Consider the following 19,783-nt stretch of genomic DNA (forward strand, 5'->3'; position numbering starts at 1 on the left):
TTGAACCAACTTTGGAAACTTTATCTTGACCCAGTCATGCATGCTGTGAAAAGAGAACTGCAATTCTGGCTTGACCTTCCTCTCTCGGTATTTGGTAGAATTCGTTTAATAAAAATGAACATTTTGCTATGTCTCTCGTATCCCATATAAACATTACGCTTGTGGATAAGCAAAAAGGTCTCCACCAATTTAGAGAGAGCCTTTTCTAGAATTACGTGGCATGGTAGAAATCCTAAACAAACGTTTAACATTTTACAGATGTAGTTAAATGTCATACTCAACTCTATAAAGTGGCTCTATTTAATGAACATTAAAATTATATAATAAAATATTAACTCTATAATAGTGTTTGATATTAACCATAAAGAACTCTTTTGGTAAATCATATATGTAACAAAATATAAATATAATAAATACTTTCTTTAACTTTCTAAATTAGGATAAAGATAATTACTAAGCAGTGAAAGAGAATGATGAGGAATAGTTTGTATGTCCACAGCTGAGAAAGGTGGACTCCTCTCACAGATGTGTGTGTGCATTAGTGAGTTAGTGTGGTGTGTTTTCTCTCGTCCACAGTGTGTGTCATTGTGCTGTATCACATCCTCCCCCTCAGCACCTGCAGTCGCTCCCAGCTGCAGCAGTGCTTCTCTGTGCACTCTCACTGACCGAGGTTTTTGTACGGCGCTCTAACACTGTGTGAACACCCAGCTACCACTGATCTGATGTAAACTCTGACAGTAGTAATCTCCTGCATCTTCAGTCTGGACTCCTCTGATGGTCAGAGTGAAGTCAGTATTAGATCCACTGCCACTGAAACGAGCTGGAGTCCCTGACTGTAAAGTAGTAGCCAAGTAGATCAGGAGTTTAGGAGCTTCTCCAGGTTTCTGCAGGTACCAGGCGAGATAGCTACCACCATGCACACTGCTACTGGTTCTACAGTTGAGGGTGACTGTGTTTCCTGGATCAGCAGTTTGCACTGAAGGAGTCTGAGTCACAGTCACCTGACCTCTGGATCCTGAAGAGAAACATAGATTGTGTTTCTATGCTGTAAAGTGGTGTAGAATTCCTATGAAATGAAGTGTGTGAGGCTGTGAGTTGATGTTAAACTCTCACCTTGAGTCCAGAGGGCCAGTGTGCAGATGAAGACACTGATCAAAGTCATGGTTGCTGTGGGTGAAGTTGCTGAGCAGCAGCTCTCAGTCATGAAGTGTTAAAGTCACAGGGCTATAAACACTCGCAGAGCACTGAAGCATGGACTGGCAATTGCTATTCTGGGAGAAATGAAACTCTTCAGTCCTGTTAATGCAAATCTCAGTTACACCTCACTGCTCTCTCTCTCTCTCTCTCTCTCTCTCTCTCTCTCTGGTTAAACGCTAAATCAGTCTGTTTGTATGAAGCTAAGTGTCTGTTGTACTTTGATTTCTTCATTTTACCAAAATTCCAGTTTGAGCTCCTTCATGACTCGACACTTCAACTCTGTATGACACTGACAGTGATGACAGTCATGAAATTAAGCATAATTCATCACATTCTTTTAAATGTGGAACACTGACCAGGTCTTTAACACTACTACAGAAAAACTGTCTGAGGCTTTATAAACAGAAGGATTTACACTTTATTCACTTTATTTAATCTGAGACAGGAGCATCAGCACTAGGAGGACAATCCCACAGGTACAGAGTATTCCTAACTTTGTGAAATTACACCAAAATAGTCCAATTAAGTCCTGGATCCAGCTGGAATCATGAACTCTATTTTACAAGGAATTTCCAGCTGTTTAGGAGCTGCCTGACCTCAGCACTGACTGTGTTTATCACACTGCACCCTGCTGCTGAATGACTCGTGTGAATGTAAACACGTAGACGTTTAATAAGTAGGAGTTGACCATAACTAGTTGTTCTTTTACTGAAGCTACTATGGACAATATATTCAGAGAAAAAACAGCTGCCGTTCTACAGTCAGTGCATAGCATCAGTGTTCAGGTAGAATATTCATTTTCAGACTTGCTGAAATATCTAACCATAACCCTAACCCTAGTAGTAACTGGGCTTTAACAGAACATGAATATAGACCTCATTAAACCATTTTCCCCTGTTTATACGACCTGTGTTCAGTCCCTGACCACCAGCATTACTAGCCTGGGTCAGTTCATGAATCGTATTCTCAGGGAGAGTACACTATATCACCATGTACAGCTTGGTATGAATGATGACGACCTTACTGTATATGGATTTGCTTTAAAATGTTTTTCTTAAAATTTTCCTGTCCATTCTGCATCATAGATTAATTTAATGGGCTACCTGGAGACACCTGAGAGGGTACGCCTGCAAGAAGTACCTGATGACGCCATATCCACTGCCACTGCCTGGACCTCAGGGTCAGTTTAAGTAGATCCTGCAAAAACTCTGATCAGGAGAGAAATGACCTTTGGGATTCTCAAGTCACACTTCAATTGTTTAAGACTGTAAAGATAACAGTGCTGCACAGTATAAGCATGATTAGGAAGGAGAAACTCCCTGTGAGATAATTCACATTTTTAATACTGATGTACCTCGGAGGTCACCCTGGTACAGCTATAGATGGAGGTCCTAGGTTGGAGGAAGGCTTTTTCCCCTATGGATTAAGCAGGAAAATATTGCTAGTAGATAAATTTGAATGTACAAGACTTTGTGTAGATCACTGTGGTAATTTCATATGAAAGCAGTGAGTGAGTGAGTTTCCTCCCAGAGAGCTCTCAGAGCACACAGAGATCATCTGTATATCAGGATTATGTTCAAATTTGGCTAGAATTAATGTATTGAATACACTAAAGTCACTTGTGTTCAGAACACAATAATCACCTCATGTGTAGTGCTGCCAGGCCAGACTTTGATATGCTGGAGACACCTGGGTCAGAAGAGGGATTTCAGAGCTATGGTCCTCCATTAAAGGGCCAATTCTTCAGCCAGTGTATAATCTGGAGGTGGAGGACCACAGGCAGGGTTTTATTTATTCATTCTTTCTCCTATTATCTGTAACAAAAACACTATCAGGGCACTTTGTCAGAGGAAGAAATCAGACAATGACGTGAGTAAGAACATTAAGACAAGTGGCCCACTTTGTAAAATATTTTATACTTGGTCTTTTCTGCTGCCGAGATCTCCTAACGCTGTTGGGAGTGCAGCTTAAAGGATTAACAATTACTCATAATTTACTGCTAATTATTTCATTTACAATTACTTTTACATCAAGTGTCATGTGAATTAAAATAAAACGCTCTATTACAACTGATTTATTTACACGGTCAGCTATTTTAGCCGATCCATCTCCAGCTTTTCCAACAAGCATTTGGATCAGAGTGAGATCTGCTCTTTTTAAAGTGAACGTGCACAGGACTTGATGAGGAAAGCCTGGCTCGACTTAACCAGTTATTAACCCACGTCGTGATACCAGAAAACCCAGCTTATGAATGTTTTGTTAAGTGAAGTCGGCTATTGTACTGAAGCCCCAAGACGGTTGAGTTTGCTTTGTGGTACAGTCCTCAGGTGAGATTGGTCATACTTTCTGCAGGAGTGGGTGGGAATGGTTAAACTTTATGTGGGAGATGGTGGGAATGTTTAAACTGTATGTGGGAGTGGGTGGGAATGTTTAAACTTTATGTGGGAGTGCGTGGGAATGTTTAAACTGTATGTGGGAGATGGTGGGAATGGTTAAACTTTATGTGGGAGATGGTGGGAATGGTTAAACTTTATGTGGGAGATGGTGGGAATGGTTAAAATTTATGTGGGAGTGGGTGGGATTGATCAAGCATTCTGCAGAAATGGGTGAGATTGGAGATAGTCTGAGCAGGATCAGATTGGGATTGGTCAGGAACAGATTGGGATTGGTCAGGAGCAGATTGGGGTATGGTCTGGAGCAGGACTGGTCAGACTTTCTGTGTGGTTGTTGTTGGTCTCGGGTTGTTGATGCTGCTGATGTTGCAGTGTTTTTGAAGAATCTGTACAGAAAACCAGACAAACGTTTTACATTTCACACTGCAATAAAGTCATGAAACTGTAAAACACTGGAGTTAATAATTAATGTAAAAATACAACCAGTGCCTTACAGAGTTTCTAATTAATGTCATCCAATTAATTACAAATAAAGCATCATATTGACACGTTTCACACAAACTCCTGTATCACTCAGTGTCCTTGCTGCGTTACTGAAATTAATGTATTTATTTTAAAACACTCTTTAAATATGGAGGATTAAGATATAAAAAACATTTACATGTGTATTTCTGCATGACATTTTACATTTGTTTATTATATTTATTTTTAAATTAATTGCTATGCTTTTAAATAATTCTCGTGTTTATGCTGATTTGAGAATGCTAGACTGAATTAATCATATCTAATGGTTTAATAATAATAATTATTATTATCTAATGGTTTGTTAATAATTAAAGACACATTCAGTTAAATGTCAGCTCTATAATGTGGCTCTATACACTGAACATTAAATTTATTATAATAAAATATTAACTGTAATAGTGTTTGATATTAAACATGAAGAACTCTTTTGTTAAATTTAATGTGCAACAAAATATAAAGATAATAAATACTTTGTTAATGATTTAAAACAGGATAAAGATAATTACTAAGCAGTGAATGAGAATGATGAGGAATAGTTTGTATGTCCACAGCTGAGAAAGGTGGACTCCTCTCACAGATGTGTGTGTGCATTAGTGAGTTAGTGTGGTGTGTTTTCTCTCGTCCACAGTGTGTGTCATTGTGCTGTATCACATCCTCCCCCTCAGCACCTGCAGTCGCTCCCAGCTGCAGCAGTGCTTCTCTGTGCACTCTCACTGACCAAGGTTTTTGTACGGCGCTCTAACACTGTGTGAACACCCAGCTACCACTGATCTGATGTAAACTCTGACAGTAGTAATCTCCTGCATCTTCAGTCTGGACTCCTCTGATGGTCAGAGTGAAGTCAGTATTAGATCCACTGCCACTGAAACGAGCTGGAGTTCCTGACTGTAAAGTAGTAGCCCTGTAGATCAGGAGTTTAGGAGCTTCTCCAGGTTTCTGCAGGTACCAGGCGAGATGGTTACCACCATGCACGCTGCTACTGGTTCTACAGTTGATGGTGACTGTTTTTTCTGGATCAACAGTTTGCACTGAAGGAGTCTGAGTCACAGTCACCTGACCTCTGGATCCTGAAGAGAAACATAGATTGTGTTTCTATGCTGTAAAGTGGTGTAGAATTCGTATGAAATGAAGTGTGTGAGGCTGTGAGTTGATGTTAAACTCTCACCTTGAGTCCAGAGGGCCAGTGTGCAGATGAAGACGCTGATCAAAGTCATGGTTGCTGTGGGTGAAGTTGCTGAGCAGCAGCTCTCAGTCATGAAGTGTTAAAGTCACAGGGCTATAAACACTCGCAGAGCACTGAAGCATGGACTGGCAATGCAAAGTGTGTGTGTGTGTGTGCGTGTGTGTGTGTGTGTGTGTGTGCGTGTGTGTGTGTGTGTGTATGTGCCTGCGTGTGTGTGTGCGTGTGTGTGTGTGTGTGTGTATGTGCCTGCGTGTGTGTGTGCGCGTGTGTGTGTGTGTGTGTGTGTGCCTGCGTGTGTGTGTGTGTGTGTGTGTGTGTGTGTGCCTGCGTGTGTGTGTGTGTGTGTGTGTGTGTGCCTGCGTGTGTGTGTGTGTGTGCACTGCAGTGTGATGGAGGTTTTTGTACGATGATTTCATTAGAATGTATCACTGTGGGTCACTTTTGGTGGAGGCTCCAAACTCGTGGTGAACAGTAAGTGTGTTTTCTTCTTTTAACACAAAATCCATTTAGTTCATTATTAATTACATGAATAAATAAACTTAAACTCAACAGATTATTTATGTTTATAATTGCATCATTGATGTTATTGTGTATTATTAAGCTCTGATGAGGAACACATTTCTGTATCAGAACAGATCCCATATCAATGTTCTTGAACATTCAACAAATCTACAATTATTGATGTTAAATATGTAATAATTACACACTCGCTATATATTCGACATGCAATAACTCTGCAGTTCCTCTATAATAAACATTTAATAAATAGAGTTACTTTGTGCGGATGTAAAATCCAGATGAAAGCTGCTGTGTGTGTTTGTGTTAAACAATGAATATTTCTGTAATCAGCTACATTTGTATTTGCTGCAGTTAAATATGCTGAAGGTTTGAACTATAAAGTAATAACACTTGTTATAAAAAATTATTTTTCCCAGATAAATTACAGTGTGGAACATGTTTGTTTTGTCTCTGCACTGAAACTGATGTCAAATAATAAAGTACTCAATGAAACTCAGTCATGAAGTCAGACTTTATTAGACTTAATTACTCTGTAAGATCAGACAGTTCCACAAAGTAACAGAAATATTTCATAATCATTTCTAATTCTGTGTGTGTGTGTGTGTGTGTGTGTTTCTCCTCTCCAGCATGTCCCACAGCTCCCTCCGTGTCTCTGCTCCCTCCGTCCCCTCTGCAGCTGTCTGAGGGATCGGCCTCGCTGCTCTGCCTGCTGTCTGGCTACTCTCCACAGGGGGCGCTGGTGAGCTGGACAGTGGACGGCTCACAGGTGAAGAACGAGGTTCTGATCAGCGCAGAAGAAGAGAAGAACGGCCGTTACAGCCGCAGCAGCACCCTGACCCTCAGCAAAGACCTCTGGGAAAAGGGGGAGGAGTTCAGCTGTAGGGTCTCCCATAACAACGTCGATCATCCGGTCACGTTCAGAAAGAGTCAGTGTGAAGGCTAGTGGATCCAAGATAGAGTTGAACATAGAGCTGCTTATGATCCATCTACAATAGAGTTTCAATTCTACACAATGCTGACATTTCTGTCTTTACTCTCTTCACTGTCCTGTTGCTCTTCCTGTAGTTTTTGCTGAAATAAAGCTGAGTTTTGGACGTTGTGTGTTCTTTTATTGGAGTTAATAGTGATGATCAGTGTGATGAGAGAGTGGGATTAGCTGTAGATTCAGTGCTGTGTGTTGTGCTTCAGTGAGTTTGACTGAAGGAAGTTGAACATCTGGTGAAGTTTCTGCTCTATTCTGGGAGAAATTAAACTATTCAGTCCTGTTCATGCAAATCTCACTTACGCCTCACTTCTCAATCGCTCTCTCTCTCTCTCTCTCTCTCTCGCTCTTTGGACTGGGGAAGGAAACCAGAGTATCCAGAGGAAACCCCCGCAGCACATGGAGAACCTGCAAACTCTGCACACACAGGGGGAATCAAACCCCCAACCCTGTTGGTGTGAGGTGAACGTCCTAACCCCTAAACCACTGTGCACCCAACAAAGAGTAATGTAATCCATAAATAAACCATTAAATTTCATAATTCCCCTTTCATCCTTCACTTACATTTACATTTTACATTTATTCACTTAGCAGACGCTTTTATCCAAAGCGACTTACAAATGAGAAAAGGTACAAGCAAAGCGATATATCAAGCAGAGAACAATACAAGAAGTGCTACCATACAAGATTTATTAATTGAATTCCAGAAGAAGCAAAGTGCAGAGTAGAGGTGAAAGTGCAATTTTTTTTTTTATTTTTTTTTTTATGAGTTGGTTAGGTGTTCATGGAAGAGGTGGGTCTTTAGCTGTTTTTTGAAGATGGTGAGAGATTCTGCTGTCCGGATTGAGATTGGAAGTTCATTCCACCACTGAGGAACAGTTATTGTGAAGGTTCTGGAAAGGGACCTTGCGCCACACTGAGTTGGAACTGCTAAACGTCGGTCGCTAATCGATCGCAGATTGCGAGAGGGAACGTAGGCCTTCAGGAGAGAGTTGAGGTAGGAGGGTGCTGTTCCTGACAAGGTCTTGTAGGTGAGCATCAAGGCCTTGAACTTGATGCGGGCAGCTACAGGAAGCCAGTGGAGGGAGATGAAGAGGGGTGTGACATGGGTTCTCTTGGACTGGTTGAAGACGAGGTGCGCTGCAGCATTCTGAATCATCTCAAGGGGTTTGATGGAGCTGGCTGGGAGGCCTGAAAGCAGTGAGTTGCAGTAGTCCAGTTTAGAGATAACAAGAACCTGGACTACTATCTGTGTAGCCTGTTTGGTGATGTAGGGTCGGATTTTCTTGATGTTGTAAAGGATGAACCTACAGGACCTTGCAGTTGCTGAGATATGGTCTGTAAAGGTCAAGCCGTCATCAAGAATCACCCCAAGGTTCCTGGCCGTCCTGGTTGGCATGAGTGTGAGTGAGCCGAGCTGTACAGTGAGGTTGTGGTTGATTGAGGGACAGGCCGGGATCACGAGAAGCTCAGATTTTGCCAGGTTAAGCTTAAGATGGTTTTCCTTCATCCAGACCGAGATGTCCGAAAGGCAAGCACAGATGCGTGCAGAGACGGATAGATCATCAGGCTGGAAGGACAAATGGAGCTGGGTGTCATCAGCATAGCAATGATATGAGAAGCCATGAGACTCAATCACCTGCCCTAGAGATGTAGTGTAGATAGAAAAGAGGAGTGGACCCAGAACTGACCCCTGTGGAACGCCAGTTGTGAGTTGCTGAGTTTCAGAAATACCTCCCCTCCATGATACCTTGAAAGATCTGTCAGAGAGATAGGATTCCACCCAGCGCAGAACCGTTCCAGTGATGCCCAGGCTGGAGAGAGTTGACAGAAGGATCTGATGGTTCACAGTGTCGAAAGCAGCAGAGAGGTCAAGTAGGATGAGGACAGATAATCTAGAGGTTGCTCTTGCTAGTCGTAAGGCTTCAGTGACGGAAAGCAGAGCAGTCTCCGTGGAGTGGTTGCTCTTGAAGCCAGACTGCTTGGTGTCCAGGAGGTTGTTCTGTGTGAGAAAATTTGAGAGTTGATTAAAAACGGCTCTTTCAAGAGTTTTCGAAAGAAAAGGGAGTAGGGAAACAGGTCTGTAGTTGTCAACTATAGCAGGGTTATACTATAGCAACTATAGCAGGGTTGAGTGAGGGTTTTTTAAGCACTTCAAGCTTAATTCATCACATTCTTTTAAATGTGGAGCACTGGCCAGGTCTTCAACACTACTACAGAAAAACTGTCTGATGGATTTACACTTTATTCACTTTATTTAGTCTGAGACATAGGAGCATCAGTACAGGAGGACAATCCCACAGATACAGAGTATTCCTAACTTTGTGAAATTTTACAAGAATAGTCCAATAAAGTCCTGGATCCAGCTGGAATCATGAACTTTATTTTCCATGGAATTTCCAGCTGTTTAGGAGCTGCCTGACCTCAGCACTGAATGTATTTATGGTGTCACACTGCACCCTGGTGGTGAATGACTCATGTAAATGTAGACACTTGCAAGCTTAAGTAGGAGTTGACCATAACTACAGTATTTGTTCTTTTTACCTAAGCTACTATGGGCAATATATTCAGAGAAAAAAGGTAGCAAACACAGGTAAAAACATCTATAAATGGATTTACAGATGACAAAAATGATCTACAAATAGCACAAATCCTCTCCAAATGAAACTCCCCCTCCACTGTCACATCAGCATCCCATGATCCTCAGCCTGCATCCCTAGTCAAGCTTCTGTCCCCATGTACAGTCACCTGATTACTATTGACCCTCAGCTGTTTGCACTCACACTACTCCCTTTAAATAACCTGGACTCTTATTAATACTTTGTGAAGTGACACTTCAGCATTGTATCTGTAAATATTTCAAGCTGGTTATCTGTCTGTTTTCATTCGTATTATCATCTTAGCCTGCTTTATGTTTACTAAAGCAGGTAAACATGACTGAAGCAGGTAAACAAGACTTAACTAGACTAACCTTAATTAAACATCATAAATTAGACCTGAGAGGTGTCATTTATGACATTAAATTTAATTATACAATGAGATGTAGAACAGTGCTCTCTGGGTGAGTCAAGGATATTAATATTTATATAATAGTATAAAAATGTTTCAATATAATACATATTCTTAATTATTTAAAATAGAATAAAGGTAATTAATAAGCAGTTATTCAGAGTGATCAGGAAATGTTTGTATGTTAGTAAGTAAATGCTTCATATTTCACAGTATTTATGGGGTGCAGAGACAACTAAAATAGATGTGTGGTGTATATATAGATGTATGGTACAGATGTGTGGTGTATATATAGATGTATGGTACAGATGTATGGTGTATATATAGATGTACGGTAGAGATGTGTGGTGTATATATAGATGTATGGTACAGATGTGTGGTGTATATATAGATGTACGGTACAGATGTGTGGTGTATATACAGATGTATGGTAGAGATGTGTGGTGTATATATAGATGTACGTTAGAGATGTGTGGTGTATACATGGATGTATGGTAGAGATGTGTGGTGTATATATAGATGTACGGTACAGATGTGTGGTGTATATATAGATGTACGGTACAGATGTGTGGTGTATATATAGATGTACGGTAGAGATGTGTGGTGTATATATAGATGTAAGGTAGAGATGTGTAGTGTATATATAGATGTACGGTAGAGATGTGTGGTGTGTATATATAGATGTACAGTAGAGATGTGTGGTGTATATATAGATGTACGGTAGAGATGTGTGGTGTATATATAGATGTACGGTAGAGATGTGTGGTGTGTATATATAGATGTACAGTAGAGATGTGTGGTGTATATATAGATGTACGGTAGAGATGTGTGGTGTATATATAGATGTACGGTAGAGATGTGTGGTGTATATATAGATGTACGGTAGAGATGTGTGGTGTGTATATATAGATGTACGGTAGAGATGTGTGGTGTATATATAGATGTACGGTAGAGATGTGTGGTGTATATATAGATGTACGGTAGAGATGTGTGGTGTGTATATATAGATGTACAGTAGAGATGTGTGGTGTATATATAGATGTACGGTAGAGATGTGTGGTGTGTATATAGATGTACGGTAGAGATGTGTGGTGTGTATATAGATGTACGGTAGAGATGTGTGGTGTGTATATATAGATGTATGGTAGAGATGTGTGGTGTATATATAGATGTACGGTAGAGATGTGTGGTGTGTATATAGATGTACGGTAGAGATGTGTGGTGTGTATATAGATGTACGGTAGAGATGTGTGGTGTGTATATATAGATGTATGGTAGAGATGTGTGGTGTATATATAGATGTACGGTAGAGATGTGTGGTGTATATATAGATGTACGGTAGAGATGTGTGGTGTATATATAGATGTACGGTAGAGATGCGCGGTGTATATATAGATGTACGGTAGAGATGCGCGGTGTATATATAGATGTACGGTAGAGATGCGTGGTGTATATATAGATGTACGGTAGAGATGCGCGGTGTATATATAGATGTACGGTAGAGATGTGTGGTGTATATATAGATGTATGGTAGAGATGCGCGGTGTATATATAGATGTATATATACACCGCTGTATATATATAGACTCGGATTCAGGACAAAACAGAGATGCAGATGTTGCAGTATCGGAAAGACAACATCTCCAAAATGCACGAGACGCCGCACATCTCCAAAACACAGAGTTTATTTAAAGAAATAAAAAACTGAGTTGGTACCAAGAGCATGGCTGGTGTTTTCCCCTCGAAAGGTCTTTTGTTTTGGGTGTAAATTATTTGATCATCAGTCAGTAGAGATTAAGGGGGAAATTAACATGAAATTCTGCACAGACTTTACAATCCTTATCAGGGAATTTGCTGCCAGGACAAATAAGAAAGAAAATCTTCTAAAGGTACATGCTTTGTTGTGGATGTTGTTGTCGTCACTTTAATCTGCTATTAATCAGCTGCCATTTATTAATGTGTAACTTTGTCTACTATCTATCTGTCTATCAGTAAAACCTTTCAGTGGTCTGATGTCCATGTTCAGTGTCGCATAGCGTGTTTGGATTGAATTGAACAGCGCACTGAACATGACAGGTGTTTTGCTGGAATCCGCGCGTCACGTCACCTAGGATACAGAACAGGCTCAGTTTTTCACTGAATTTCACACCGACAAACTGTGTATCAGACGTGTTAAGGTGAAGGTGAAGGTGACAGATACGATGAGCTCTTTGAAGAGTTTAGCAGGATTTGCAGCGTGTGCAGTTGGAGCTGTAGCCATGGCTGCAGGAGGATATTATTATGTTCATAAGCATTGTAGTGTACACTTAATACTATTGAATGGTAACTGCCACTAGGGGGAGGTGTTGTATGATGTGAGGAACCGGGTGCATGTAAGGGAGTGTTCAGAGACCTGCTGCAAACAAAAGTGTGTGTAACATTGAAGTGAGTACGTTGTCAGGTACTACAATGCAAGAATTAATTGTTGATACATGATTTTCTGTATCTTTGTTGCCAGCACATATATATAAGCAATACTTTTCTGAGCTGCCCGTGGAACAGCCTGATGTGCATCTAGTCACATATTCAAAAGATGACCTTCCTGTGCTGGGATGTATTAAGACGTGTGCACAACATGGATAATCTTCAGTTCCTGCCACCTTCTATATTGTGAAAAGTGGAAACCCACTGATTGGCATGGACTTAATAGCTTCCTTGAACCTATGCATACAAGGGAATAAAGTAATCACCTCCAAAGTGTCTGTACAGCAGGTGGCTCATTCTGTCACACCAAGCTTTGGCTGTGCAAAGAACTTTGTACATGAAGTGAACTTGCGTGAAAATGCTGTCCCTGTGCAACAGAAGTTGAGCAGACTGCCTTTTTCTGTAAGGGATGCTGTGTCTGCAATGGTGAACCGTCTGCTAGCAGCAGACATTATTGAAAGAGTAAATGCCTCGCCCTGGATATCGCCCATCGTAGTGACTCAGAAGAAATCTGAAGATATCAGAATGTGTGTGGATCTCAGGGAACCCAACAAAGCTATCACTGTGGACAGCTATCCCATTCCACACATCGACGAACTGTTAAGAGGCGCTGTGATGTTTTCCACAATCGATCTGGCAAATGCATACCATCAGGTTCCACTACATGAGGAAAACATAGACCTGACTGCATCTATACCACATGATGGCTTGTTCTGTTTCAAGAGGGTCTGCTATGGATTAGCATCAGCCCCAGCAGCATTTCAGAAAGTGATGTCTACTATCCTCAGAGATGTTCCGGGTGTCCAGTTTTATCTGGATGATATAATTGTGTTTGATGATTCTGCTGCCAGTCATGATGCCCACCTCAAAACAGTGCTGCATAAACTGCAAGAAGCAGTTTTACGTCTAAATGAAGCGAAATGTAAGTTCCACCAGGAGAAACTCACATTCCTGGGACATACCATCTCCAAAGAGGGGTTGATGCCAGACAACAGTCACTTGGAGGCAATACAAAATGCCCCAGTTCCATCAGATGCGTCCACACTAAGATCATTTCTATGCCTCACTGCTTGGTATGCTAAATTCATTCCAAGCTACGCAACAGTTTTTGAGCCTATGAGAGATGTGCTCAGAGGAAACAGATTTTACATGGAACACCAAGGCACACCAAAGTTTCCAGAAAGTAAAAGAACTGATTGTGAAAAGCCCTGCATTGGCTGTATTTGACTCTGCTATGCCCACAATTGTTACAACAGATGCTTCGGACTATGGCATAGGCGGTATCCTGACTCAGAAACATCCGGATATGTCAGAAAGAATTGTAGCTTTTGCTTCCAGAACCTTGACAGCTGCAGAGAGGAAATATTCTGTAGTCGAAAAAGAAACCCTCGTTTGTGTCTGGGCCATTGAGCGTTGGAGAACATATCTGTGGGGCATACAATTCAAATTAAGATCAGACCACCAAGCCTTGACTACACTTTTGACTACGAAGGGCATGGGACGTGCTGGACTGAGAGTAGCTCGATGGTCTGCAAGACTGCTCTGCTTCAATTATGACATGGAGTACAAACGTGGAGCTGACAACCGGGTGGCAGATTGTCTATCACATCTGCCATTGCCAAATCAAATTCACTCTGACTTTGATTCCGAACCAGAAACTGTAGCTGCCATCACCACCCTGCTGTCAGCTGTTCCTGTCACTGAGTTGTCTGCTGAAAGCTCCTCTGCCCTGAGCTCACCAAACTGCGCCAATATATTGAGAATGGCTGGTCTACAACATCTAAAACATTTCCTGCTGATGTGCTTCCTTACTTCCCAGTAAGAGAGGAACTATCTGTCCATGACTCTTATGTGCTAAGAGGAACTCACAGACTGATTGTGCCACTTAGCTTATGTTCATGTTTGATCACTCTAGCACATGAAGGCCATCAAGTAATTGTGAGGTCTAAACAACGACTAAGAGACTTATATTGGTGGCCTATGATGGATTTGCATGTACAGACCAAAATTGCAACCTGTGCCACCTGCCAGCTTAATGATAAGACAGCTAGAACCACGCATGCACCACTGATCCCTGTTCAATATCCAGCCGGTCCGTGGCGGAAACTGGGCATTGATGTGGTAGGTCCTTTTGAGATAGGCCCTGTTAGCTGCTGATATGCCATTACATTAACTGACTACCGCTCAAAATGGCCAGAGGTCGCATTTGCACCTCATGTGACTGCGTCTACCATTAACAGTATTCTGAGACCAGTGTTCAGCCAAAAAGGGAATCCACTAGAGATTGTCACAGACAATGGACCTCAGTTCCTGTCATCAGAGTTCAAACATTTCCTGCATGAAAGATGTCAAGCACATTCGCGCCTCCATATACCATCCGGAAGGAAATGGAGCTGTTGAGCATTGGAATAAGGTATTGAAGGATGCCGTTCTGACTGCGGAGAGAGAGAGGGCTCCATGGACATCATTTATTGTAGAATTCTTGCAAACGTACAGAGCTACACCCCATGCTACCACAGGAACATCTCCTTTCAAGCTCTTATTTGGAAGGATAATGAGGACAAAATTGTCAGTTCTTCCACAGTGCAATTCAAACCCTGCCATGAAAAAGCGGAGTACAAAAGTGATGCAAAATCAAAAAAGATTAAAACATTCCTGGACACAAAGTGTAAAGCAAGGATTTCAAAGCTCAAGGAAGGTGAAAAAACCTGTGCATGTCAAGAAAGGGAAATAAAAATTCAGTGACCCCATGCAGATTATAAGGAGAAAAGGGACACAGTTGCCAGCTGAGCGATGGAAGAACTTGGGTCGTGTCTCATTTTACACCACTACATGCAGATTTCACTCTGGCTGAAAAATCAGCTTCTGCTCCACAACTGGAAAGTGTCGACACCCAAGCAGAGAGACATTGTTGTAGAAGAAAGCCAATGTGGTTGAAGGACTATGTAACTTAAGGTCTCACAGTAAGCAAGAAGAAAGTAACACTCAACTAAAAGTGAAAAAATACATGTTTATTGGTTCAAGTTAAGCTGATCTGTATGGATACACACACATATAACTCCTCATGCTTGGTTCCTAGAGCACTGTTCTACATTTTGTGAAATGTATTGGGGGAAAAAATACAAATCAGAAAACCTTGAATTAACTGAATGTACTGTTTGTATCTTGTTCAATGAAGCTGCAGTACAGATGTAAACAATTAAGTCTGGGGGAGATGGTGTGTTCACTTAATACTGTTGAATGGTAAATGCCACTAGGGGGAGGTGCTGTATGATGTGGGGAACCGGATGCATGTAAGGGGAAGAGAAGAAAAAGAGTTGTTGGGGAATGCAATGTTTAAGTAAAGAGCCATGTGCGTTACCCGAGTGTGATCTCGATTGATTTATGTGACTACACAACAAGTGTGGAGGAGTAAAGTGTAGATTGAAAGTGCACCAAAGACTTACCCCGCTGCACAAAATTATACTGGCCAATGTTCGCTCACTTCACCATAAGATGGACGAGTTGCAGGCAAATATGAGTACAGGAATGAGGACATGAGTTATTGTGGACTGAACCACGGCCGGATGATTCTGTGGTTGATGATAGTCTGTGAGTAAGTGGATTTCTGGGACCAGTATGTTTGGATAGAGACAAATACACTACTGGAAAGGGACGTAGAGGTGGAGTGCGTGTGTGTACACTAAGGAGAGATGGTCTAACACTGTAATAGTGCGAGACAAAAGATGCACCTCAGATATTAAAGTGCTTGGATTTTCTACTCGCCCATTCTATCTTCTACACGAGTTCTCCCAATAATACTTTCTTATTGTGTATATATACACTCTTTCACTAAACTGACTGTAGCAACAGATGCATTGGTAAATGTCCTGCACAAACTGGACGCTGTATCCCCAGACTCTCCCAAAATTATAATGGGTCATTGTGTTATGGACAAAGTTTTAAAAGGATATTATCAGTATGTCTCATGTGCCACATGGGAGGACAGAATTTTGCATAGGTGTTATGGGCCAGTTCCAGGTGCCTATAAGTCGATATCTCTAGCTCCGCTTGGGTCAGCTGACCATAACACAATCCTGCTGGCTTCCATCTATGCACCAGTTGTAAAGCATGTAGAAAAAGAGAAAGACAATTATGAAGTGGACTGATCTCCAGCACAGAAACATTACATTCACTTCTTTACCCTAAAAATCAGGAGAGATGCTTGGAATTTCATGTTCACATGTTTTTAGCATTAGTTTGCTTGTAATATGGTTAAATATTTAATAATATTAATAATAATAATAATAATAATAATATGTCATACAGGTGAATATTTATCACGGCCCTCGACCCTCCTCTGTAGGACATTTTGGACATTCCATGCCCTCACTATCATATAAGATGTTATTCCTCTCTCCTCCTCCTCCTGTTTTCTACAGCACCACTCCTCCTCTCCTCACTCCACTGATTTAAACTTCTCTTGATCCCTGAACGTTTCTTCTCTGTCTGTTTTCTCAAGTCCACTGAAAGTGATATCACAGACATAGCACTTGATTGATTAACCCTTTACTTCCCAACCATAACCTCATACACATTAAGATACAGAGGTTCAAGTTTAATAGTTCCACTTTACACTTTGTGTCACTTTACCCGTATTCACCCTACATAAGATACAAAGGCGAGTGTGTGAACAATGTCGCTCGCGTTGCTGCTGCTTCTGCACGTGCACAAAGTCACATGTCAAGTATAAACCAGGCTCCTCTGCTTCATGACGAGTCGTATCACACCACACCAGCGTGAATTATTTTCCTATATCAACATGCCTGTTGAGTTTTATTCCCTCTATATGTATGTGACAGCGGAAAGAGATTCACCCTTTCAAACACACCTCCTGATTTTATAAAAAGCTGTGTCAAAACCTGCAAGTTCACTCCTCCCACTAGACGGGTAAACCAGTGCAAGGAATATTCCTTTGGTTTTTACTCACTTACGTTACCCATGTGTTAGTGACATAATACAATGTTCAAGTTTTACTGTAGTCCGATATTATACATCTGGAATTTAAAAAATATGTCGTGGTGAAGGCTTTGGGTCGCAGGAAATTCATAAAGGCCATTTGAGGTCGTTTGCCCAAAAAGTTTAGGAACCCCTCAGGAACCCCTGGCCTAACTTCTCTTCTCTACAAACACAATCAGCGTTGCAAGTCACGTAATAACGTGGTACGGTAACATGGGTGTTTCCAAAATGTCTCACTGTACCAAGCTACTGTGCAAGACTTATTGTGTTTGCAGAGAAGTTTGATGATCACAGTAAGTCTGATCATGTTCCTGATTAAATATGGAGGATTAAGGGGGCAAAAATATTTGCATGTTTATTTATTACATTTTACAACTTATAGAAATGTAAAGTTTGTTTATAATATCAATTTATAAATGTATTTTGTCATTGTTACACCACGGCGAACTCGCGGCCGCTGTGCCGGCGCGGACTACACATCCCAGCCACACCCGCGCTCAAGTTCGCCGGAATACTGAGTGCAAACCCCTGCACGCCGCCCAAGGGTATTTAAGACCCTATGTTTCTACGAAACATTGTATCTTCATTGGTTTTGGAACTTCCGCCTCGTTCTCAATTATGATTCTGGATTTACGTTTTGGATTATTGTGCTTGCCTCGGACTTTGTGCTCCACGCTTCACGACTCGCTCTCCTATCTGCTTATCCTCGGCCCGCGTTTGCCTCCTTCCAGGTAACATGACAGATTACTTCGCCTATCATGGAGGCAGCGGAGCTCCTTGTGATTGCACAGGGTCCTCGCGAGGTGGTGGATTATGCCCTGGAATTCCGCACCGTAGCTGCACGAAGTGGTTGGAATGAGCCGGCACTTAAGACCGCTTTTCGGCGAGGTCTCAACCCCGAGCTGGTCCGGGAAATAGCGTGCCGGGGTGAACAACTGACCCTCGACGAGCTCATCGACCTAGCGGTAAGGCTGGACCGCCTTCGCTGCACTAATTGCCCCGCGATGGGGAATCCCACACCCACTGAGCCGCTTCCGCCCATGGAGCCTATGCAGCTCGGCCGGGCACGGATCCGTGAGGAGGAGAGAGAGAAGCGACGCCGAGAGGAACGGTGCTTCTACTGCGGGGAGAGCTCTCACTTCGTTCGCCAGTGCCCACAGCGGAGGGCGCGATCAATGGAGGAGGGCCCCATCAACCAACCTTGTTGTTCCCGGGTGAGTGCGTTCCAATTATCTAAAGCTGATTCTCTAGTGTTACCTGTGTTACTCAAATGGTCAGACAAAACTTTTATGCTTTCAGCGCTCATCGACTTGGGGGCAGCGGAAAACTTTGTAGATGAGCAGACAGCGCGCACCCTCGGCCTCCCCAGTCAAGCCCTGCTCCAGCCACAAGAGGTGCACTCTATCGACGGGTCCCCCATAGGAGGCGGGGTCATCTCCCGTCACACGGCCCCAATCACTATGCAAGCCAGTGCCCTCCATCAGGAAACCATTGTCCTATATATCACGGTATCTACCCGTCACCCCATCATTCTTGGTTTACCGTGGCTCGAACGGCATGACCCCCAGATATCATGGACCACCAAACAAATAACCAGGTGGTATCCTTTCTGCCTACGTCATTGCCTGACGGGCCCCACAGCTCCGGTAGCTGCCACTACAGTGGAAAGTCCCCCGTCTTCAGTCCCGGTCACCGTGCCACTTGCTTATCATGACCTCCGCACGGTATTCAGCAAGGAGCGTGCAAGCCGTCTACCTCCCCATCGGGCATATGATTGTGCCATAGACCTTCTCCCCGGCGCTAGCTCACCGCGGGGTTGAGTGTACCCGCTCTCTCAGGCAGAACAGCGGGCCATGGACGCCTATATTCAAGAGGCACTGCAGCAGGGGTACATTCAGCCGTCCACGTCACCCGCTTCGGCTGGATTCCTCTTCGTGGAGAAGAAAGGGGGGGGCTGCGACTGTGTATTGATTATAGGGGGCTCAACCAGGTGACCGTCAAGTACCGTTACCCCCTGCCACTAGTGCCCGCCGCCCTTGAACAGCTGAGATCTGCGTCCTTCTTCACGAAGCTGGACTTACGCAGTGCGTACAACCTAATCCGCATTAGGGAGGGCGACGAGGGGAAGACGGCCTTTAGCACCACTTCCGGGCACTACGAATATTTGGTCATTCCGTATGGGCTTGTTAACGCTCCCTCAGTGTTCCAAAACCTGATCAACGACGTCCTGAGGGATCTACTGGGGCACTGCATCGTCGCGTATATCGATGACCTATTGATCTACTCAACGTCTCTGAAGGAGCACATTAAGCAGGTCCGCCAAGTGCTGGCACGTCTGATGGAACACCAGCTGTATGTGAAGGCTGAAAAGTGCGAATTTCATCGACGCGCCATCAAGTTTCTGGGGTATGTCATCAGTCCAGAGGGGGTTGCCATGGACCAAAGCAAGGTAAGGGCGGTAGTGGAGTGGCCCATGTCCCGAACAGTCAAGGAGCTACAACGATTCCTGGGCTT

General features: G+C 42.7%; 1 long non-coding RNA gene and 2 gene segments (V, D, J or C); 1 reads left to right on the top strand and 2 right to left on the bottom strand.

The window, feature by feature from the left end:
• Positions 1-282: 282 nt before the first annotated feature.
• LOC128623280 (immunoglobulin kappa variable 1-9-like) lies at positions 283-1,462 on the bottom strand. The segment is given in 2 exon segments: positions 283-1,015; positions 1,114-1,462. Coding segments are annotated over 2 exon segments (420 nt in total).
• A 3,138-nt stretch (positions 1,463-4,600) lies between these two features.
• LOC128623264 (Ig kappa chain V region K29-213-like) lies at positions 4,601-5,610 on the bottom strand. The segment is given in 2 exon segments: positions 4,601-5,182; positions 5,281-5,610. Coding segments are annotated over 2 exon segments (420 nt in total).
• Positions 5,611-5,630: 20 nt separating this feature from the next.
• Positions 5,631-6,911, top strand: LOC128623287 (uncharacterized). The gene is made up of 2 exons (XR_008388557.1): positions 5,631-5,769; positions 6,444-6,911. It is a non-coding gene; the product is annotated as an uncharacterized LOC128623287 (long non-coding RNA).
• The last annotated feature ends 12,872 nt before the right edge of the window (positions 6,912-19,783 follow it).

The sequence above is a fragment of the Ictalurus furcatus genome, chromosome 19, assembly GCF_023375685.1.
Source record: "Ictalurus furcatus strain D&B chromosome 19, Billie_1.0, whole genome shotgun sequence".
NCBI lineage: Eukaryota > Metazoa > Chordata > Actinopteri > Siluriformes > Ictaluridae > Ictalurus > Ictalurus furcatus.